The 7838-nt window shown below is 30.7% G+C and overlaps 1 protein-coding gene across 1 annotated transcript; it reads right to left on the reverse strand.

Annotated features, from left to right (window-relative positions):
* Nucleotides 1-6054: 6054 nt before the first annotated feature.
* On the reverse strand, nucleotides 6055-7476 carry LOC111642199. The gene is made up of 3 exons (XM_023388500.1): nucleotides 7380-7476; nucleotides 6629-6853; nucleotides 6055-6380 (listed from the first exon to the last, which is right to left on the reverse strand). The coding sequence occupies exons 1-3, from the start codon at nucleotides 7424-7426 to the stop codon at nucleotides 6179-6181; spliced, it is 474 nt and encodes a 157-aa protein (XP_023244268.1). The 5' UTR covers nucleotides 7427-7476; the 3' UTR covers nucleotides 6055-6178.
* Between the last annotated feature and the right edge of the window lie 362 nt (nucleotides 7477-7838).

The following is a 7838-nucleotide window of genomic DNA, read 5'->3' on the forward strand; positions in this document are numbered from 1 at the left end:
TCGCCGCTTGGTGTCCTTGATGCATGGCTAACCGTCGTTCCTTTTCATGTTGTGTCTGCAATTTAAAAATTTTGGATAATGATTTACTTTCGTGTTCATAATGTTTGAAAAATGTTCATTTTTACTGTTACGGAGTTGGTTGTGCTACTTTTCATAAATTTAGTAAAACTTATTTAAAAAAATTGGAAATGCGGATCCTGTAGACAGTGAAAACTCCAAAGGTAAATGCAAATTCAATTTTGGAATTGGGACAAGAAGATGAATTAGATGAGTCAACTCACTTTATTTCTCCAGTAAGTGACAAACCGACTGATTGTAACAATAAGCAAAGTAAGTTCATGCTCACTCCAACGACACCTGAGCCAATTGAGTCAACCCGGTTTGACAAACTATTTTTAGAAATTAAACAAATTTATGGAGGTAGACTACCTCACAGCCAATTCAGGTTATAATTCCTTTTATTGCTTTTTACATATGCATTTCGAGCTAGGTTAATTTTCTAGCTTCTCCTCAGTACCTAGCTCGAAATGCATCTGTAAAAAGCAATAAAAGGAATTATAACCTGAATTGGCTGTGAGGTAGTCTACCGAAAAGAATTTTTCGGATTGAAGAGACATTTACTGAATCAACATTACAAACAGCCAAACTATCGGAAAATTCAGAAAAGGTTTTCGGTTGTAATTGCAGATTTAAAACAAGAAAATCGCTAAAAACACGTATAAAAATAAATAATTCATCAATACATCTTTTACGTAATGCACTGTCAGCTTGTTTCGCTTGAGATTATTATCATTCCGCAGATCTTTCTGTTGACCAATTGGCGGATTATTTTCAGGATATCCTGCAGATTTTCATTAATAAATACTTTCCTATAATAACACTAAATAAGAAAACCAAGATAAAGCGAAAGGTATTTTTGGCAAATATTTCAAATGATACAATAAAGTTAATTGGCCAGAAGAAGAGGTTGTTTAATTAAATAATTAAACAATTAAACAAGTGTTCTATTTTAGGAGACAACGTACTANAAGAAGGAAGGGAAAATACTAAATACTTGGACCAAAAATGGTATAATTTACATAAAGATTAATGCAACTTTTTCACCTTCACGAGTGTTTACGTTAGAGTATATTGAGGGTTTATTTCATGATAGAAGTTCTATTAAAGCATAATAAGATAACTAATTTTGAAAGGGATGGACTTTATATATTTTATAGTAATGTAAGATGCTTAATTAAATAACAAATATCAGGAGATCATTCACATTATTTCTGGTTATGATTGTAACTTTGGTATCCTGGCTTTTTGTGAAACATGGACTAATGAAACCCACCCTCCGTTTAAAATAATTTTAATATGGTAAAAATTGAAAGACAACCAAACCAACATGGAGGCATAGTTTTGTTTATAAATAAGGATTTGGTTTATGAGGTAATACCTGATTTGACATTTACTAAGGAGCACATAGATGTGATGACAATTTCTATTAATAAAGTTCTGATTGTAGTTATTTACCGGTCTCCGGCATCAAACTACGGTTTATTTTTTGATGTAGTAAATTCTATAATTCATTTTAAAATTACTAAATTAAGAAATTATAAATTACTTATTATCGGCGATTTTAATGTAGATTTACTTAAAGACTCTTCAGTAAGTACTTGTGACTTGTTAAACTTTTGTTTGTCAGAAAATTTATCACTTTTGGCTGATCGCAGGCAACCGACCAGATTCGATAAAGACACTCACTCCTTGATTGACTTTGGGTTAACCAATATAAGTGAGTCAGAATTTTTAATTCATCAGGACTTATTGTCGGATCATACACCTATAGTTTTCTTTCTCCCAAGGGAAGATACGGAAATGGCTGGTAAATCGCTAAAAACACGTAGAAAAATAAATAATTCATCAATACATCTTTTACGTAATGCACTGTCAGCTTGTTTTGCTTGGGATTATTATTATTCCGCAGATCTTTCTGTTGACCAATTGGCGGATTATTTTCAGGATATCCTGCAGATTTTCATTAATAAATACTTTCCTATAATAACAGTAAATAAGAAAACCAAGATAAAGCGAAAGGTATTTTTGGCAAATATTTCAAATGATACAATAAAGTTAATTGGCCAGAAGAAGAGGTTGTTTAATTAAATAATTAAACAATTAAACAAGTGTTCTATTTTAGGAGATCGACGTACTAAAATATTAACGGAATTGAGATGGCTATCCAAGGATATTAGAAACAAAATAAAGCAAGAAGAGGAAAATTACTGACAGAAAATTCTCTAATATATGTTCCTCTATAGAATTTTGGCAAGAGATTAAACGTCTACCTATCGAAGTAGTTAAAACACAGGATAACGCACAAGTTAATCAGTTGAAACATAATGGTAAATTTTTTCAAAATGAAAAAAATAAGTAATATATTTGCTGAACATTATAGACAGATGGGAGGCTTTGTCACATCAACGTTAAAAAATAATTTTTTCTCACATTCCTCTTCATGCGGTATACTCGATTCTTTTGTTTTGGAAGAGACTTCTCCTAAAGAGATTTNTGCAAGGTGAATCAAAAGTCGTTTTTCGTAATGGTTAACTGATTTTTGAGCCACCCTATATACATATGTTCTAAGAATATTCTTCTAACTTGTAGAACTCGATAGTGCTTTCTAAGTTGTTTGGTGAGTACGATCAAGTTCAGTATAGAGGAAAAAAGCATTTAATTTCGTGATGTAACGAGGAAAATCTACTTCATTCCTTTTCAATACATCTCTCAATCATGCCGCGCTCTCTCACTGTGATAGTCATCATAGTTAATTGTCTTATATAAATTTGGCATAGGTCATGACGTCTAAACTACTACAGAAAAAAACAAAAGATAAAGTATAAGAATATTATCAAATATAGGGCAATAAATTTCCGTGTATAAAATAAAATGAATAAAATTACAGAATATTACAAAATATACAGTAATATCAAATATATTTACAACAGGAAATTTTGCCAAAATGTAACATTCCTTATTTAAATTTCTAAGAAATCAAGGTGCAGATACATTCTAAATTTCTATATAAATTAAAATATTTTAAGAAAAAATAATAAATATAGAATTTTTTTAAAATAAAATGATATCATTACATATCAATTTTTTAAATTAAAATAGAAGAAAATTTAATTTGTGTAACCTAACGATTGAAAATACTGTTGGACTAGATAAAAAAAAATCGTTATTTGTAATAAAAATACCATTACATCAATATATATTTTAAGAATTTTATATCAGTATACGTCTATCGATTGCAAACTGCTATATTAATAGAAATTGTTATTAAAAAAACTCTGTTTTTCATATGTTTCTAATATAATTTGAAGAAAACTATGGACAAAATTAAAATTCAATGTTTGCTAATAAATATTGACAAAAAGAACGTCTAATAATTTCATATATCATATATATATATAGCCGATATATCTATATATATGTATAAATTCCTTTATAATGTAAATTTATAAGACTCAAATACTGTGCTGTATATTGTTCAAGTAATATATACGGGTTTTTCTTTTTATTAGAAGTGAAAATAATAAAGAGAATAGAAAAGTTATTATTAGAAATACATTATATTGGCGTATGATCAGAAATTAAGCAGTTGAAACATAATGGTAAACTTTTTCAAAATGAAGAAAAAATAAGTAATATATTTTCTGAACACTATAGACAGGTGGGAGGCTTTGTCACAGCAACGTTAAAAAATAATTTTTTTCTCACATTCCTCTTCATGCTACTCGACTCTTTTGTTTTGGAAGAGACTTCTCCTAAAGAGATTTTTGATTACATTATGAGTGTAAAAGCGAATACTCCGGACATTGATAAGTTAAATATATTTATTTTAAGAAAAATAGCAGATATAATTGCTTTACCATTATCTTATTTAATTAATAAATCCTTCGAGCGTGGGAGGTTTCCGGAGATGCTTAAACACAATCTTGTAATCCCAATATTTAAAAATAAAGGATCTAAACAGAACTTGGAGAGCTATCGTCCAATTACTATTATTCAGAGTGTAACTAAAATAATTGAAAAGGCTTTCTATAAAACATGTTTGAATTTGTCAATAAATATAAAATTATATCTAGAAATCAGTATGGTTTTAAAAGAGAGGTGTCTACAATTGATGCTTTGACTCATCTTAAACAATATATTAGTAACAGTCTCGATAATTCAAATATTGTAATGGCGGTGTTTATCGATCTGACCAAGGCTTTTGATAGCGTAGATGTTCAAATATTAAAACAAAAATTGTTTAAAGTGGATTGAGAGGAGTGCCATTGGAATGGCTAATATCCTATTTATCAAATCGAACGTACTATGTTAAGGTAAAAAATTCAATATCAAAACCTTTTCGAATGAACAAAGGTGTACCACAGGAATCCATTTTGGGCCCTCTACTTTTTAATATTTATATAAACGATATTGTAGAGACTATTCCCGAGAATAATAATATATTGTATGCAGATGATATTGTTATAACATATGCAGATTGGAATCTTCAATTGGTTGAAAATAATATAAACTCTTTGCTATCTAAATTAAGTAAGTACATGGAAAATAATAACTTAAGTGTAAATGAAAATAAAACAAAATATATTTGTTTATCAAATAAAAACAAAAAAAAGTTTATTTCGAAGATATACAAGTTAGAATAAATAATGAACGTATTCATACTGTAAAATATTTAGGTATCGATATTGATGATAACTTACGATGGAATAATCATATAAATAATTTAACACTCTTTATCTAGATTTATTGGAATAGTGAAAAGAATAATGAGTTTTTTAAATTTTGAGACTGTTTTGCGCTTATATCACGCTTGCATGGAACCTAAACTTCGATATGGTATTTCCATATGGGGTACAGCTTCTTTTGTATTGAATAGGTTGCGAGTTATACAAAATAACTTTATAAGAGCTTTATATAAGTTACCTTATGATTCCTCTGTCACTTCTTTTTATAACCAGATCAAAATTGATAAAATAGAAGCTTTATAAAAAACAAAGTTTTCTATAAAGTTTTAAACTAATAAAAGGTGAGCAAGAAAAAATCTTATATAAGTGATGAATTAAATAAATACCTTAAGCTTTCTAACTACAACTATCGATGGAAAAATAATTTGATTCTACCAAAAGTTAAGCACTGTTTTGGACGAGATGCACCAATTTATCAACTTATATATAACTGGAATGCTTCAAAAGAAGAATACAAAGATTTGAGTACTTACGGGCAATTTAAACGGGCTGTAAAAATTTTGAGCTGCGATTAGTTGTGTGTATTTTTATTTTACTATTATTGTCTCTCTTTTCTGTTTTTTTTTGTTGTTGTTTTGTTGATTGTAATTTATATACATGTCTGTATTTTTAGTTTTTTTTTTTGACCCTTGAAAAAGACCAATTGTCATAGGGTCGTTTGGTTAAATAAATAAATAAAAATATACGTAATTATAAAACAAAGCGTGCATTGTAACGTGGATCTGATGAATCACACCCGCCGAATAACTATTTAGTCGGCAACTTCAATATTAATTAAATGATGCTTAATGTCACCAGGAAAGTCGTGCTAAAATTCGTTAGTTTCCTCCAAGTTTTTATATGCTTAATTCAATACAAAATAAGCTGAACATTTGTGAAGTTGTGGCAAATCTTTCTCACCAGAAGTGTTGGAATTTATAACTATAAACATATGTTAATTTTGTTATTGCAAGCAAAGTCAGGTGCACTCATTTTAAAGCAATAATCGCATTGTCTAAGATACACTTCTTGTTAGCCCTGTTATTCCAGTTTGCTCCTATTTTTGATTAAGGGAGCCAGTGCCAAATCCTCAACTACGTCGTCAAAATTAATTTTTCGCATATTTGTGTTGTATGGACAATAGATTCGGGAAGGAACCTGCCGTTTGCACAGCGTATTCAAACACTGTAATAGAATCTCATTGGTTAGCCTATATCAGTAATGACACGGACGAATAGGCCGATACAGCGCCGAACAATACGGAAAAGTTATGCGATTCGCAAACATTTCCAACTCAAATCTTAATGCTATAAAAATTTTTGGCGTAATCGATACTTGGGCTTAGCGCCACACTCGATTTATTGCCAATTTCAGAGGCTAAATCGTACAAAATCTTACCTCTTAACGGGTTTCCACATGCTCTTAAAGAACGACCCGACTTTCTTCAATGTATTTCTATCCTTGGAATGGTCAGGATTATCTTGCACGCAATCTTCGTGCTCTGCCGGGTCTTCGTTCTCTTTGGTGCTTCGTGGAGGAATCACGCTCTCTCTATTGTTCACTCCTTCATCCTCCACATCTTCGACCAATCTCTCACTAAACAAGGAAAGAAATACAATAAATATATAATTTTGGAATTGAATTACGATGAATATTTATAAATGGTAACACTTGGAAAACATTTTCTTTAATTTCCCATCAGGGCAAGAAACTATTAAACTTATTACTATTTATCGAAAAATTAAAACGATGATTCCTCGTATTTCTCAGAATAACCCCTCGTTAAACAGCTCGTACATATAATATACACAAGTTTATTACATACAAACAGTAATGTAATTTACCTGTTAAAACGTTGGCAGGCCGTCTGACAGATTGGTCGAACCTTCATCACAGCTTTTCTATAAGCAGGCTTGATGTTATTTTCAAAAACGTCCAAACCTTCGAAAGCACCGGTCGAGGGTTCGTACTGCTTCGAGAGGCCTTTCTTCAACTTTCTGCCTCGAAACTTAACATAATCCAAATTTTGTGGACTGACGAATCTTCGCACATCCACATCCAATCCCTCCCTAAATATGCAAAGAGAAAATTCACAATACAATAACTATTTAATTCTACTCTCAAACTACATTAGATCCCCGTGCTTTTAAGTTTATTCGACAGAAGGAAAGGGCCTTTTATAAATCGACTAGTCTAAATCTTTTTCTGTTATTTTAAAAAAAGACATATTGAATATTATAATTGACATATTGAACATATTGAAACGAAGTTGGGTTTAAAATTTTAGTAAATTTCGTCATATTAACGACCTAATCCGTGATATAAAAGAGGCCCGATTACTCGTTTAAACAACAGTAAATTGAAAAGCCCTAAATTATCTTCTTAACACCAGGCCCCGAACTGTGCCTTATAAAGCCCTCTATTGCAATACAGCAATACAGGAAGACACAAAAATCGTAAAGTCTCAATCTTTACATTTAATCTAATTAGGCCTAATTATATATTGTAGATGGAAGTTTTTCTTTAAAGCCTTTAATTGCTAAAACCAATTTCTTATCCGAATAAATAGTAATGAAATGTAAAAAAATCTCTTACCCAGGAGGATGGGGCAGGGGTCGATACTCTCTACCATCAAAAAACATCTTCGAATCGCTTTCCAAATCGCACTCTTCGTCCAAGAGCAAAACTACGCAACAACGACAGCATCAATTGTTGAATTCGTTTGTTACGCGTTAAAAAAAGCGGGAATTTAATGAAGAATTTTGGATTCTTTTTTTATTATAATTTCAGAATCTGACGCGTGTATAATAAAGATTAAAAAGCCACATTACACCGGTGTGAGGATAGGGGTTAGAATAGAGACGGTTCGAAAAATGCACTTGGTGGTGCTGACGTGATGGCGGCACGAAATACAAACGTGTAAATATAGACATTTTGCGTTAACCAAAACCTTACATGGGAATATAAAACGAAATTAAAGCAAATACTTGGCGAAAATACAACAACAACTTGATATTTATACCGTAATATCGAGAGAGATGGTTATTTAATGGC

This window comes from Centruroides sculpturatus, unplaced genomic scaffold (assembly GCF_000671375.1).
Source record: "Centruroides sculpturatus isolate CEXI.00-Female unplaced genomic scaffold, Cexi_2.0 scaffold1694, whole genome shotgun sequence".
NCBI lineage: Eukaryota > Metazoa > Arthropoda > Arachnida > Scorpiones > Buthidae > Centruroides > Centruroides sculpturatus.

Bases quoted from the DNA above. Each gene is read 5' to 3' on its own strand.
- LOC111642199 (XM_023388500.1), bottom strand. From the start codon at position 7,426: ATGTTTTTTGATGGTAGAGAGTATCGACCCCTGCCCCATCCTCCTGG. The intron at 6,854-7,379 runs GTAAGAGATTTT...TTGCATATTTAG, and splicing joins CCCCTGCCCCATCCTCCTGG to GGAGGGATTGGATGTGGATG. The intron at 6,381-6,628 runs GTAAATTACATT...TTCCTTGTTTAG, and splicing joins GCCTGCCAACGTTTTAACAG to TGAGAGATTGGTCGAAGATG.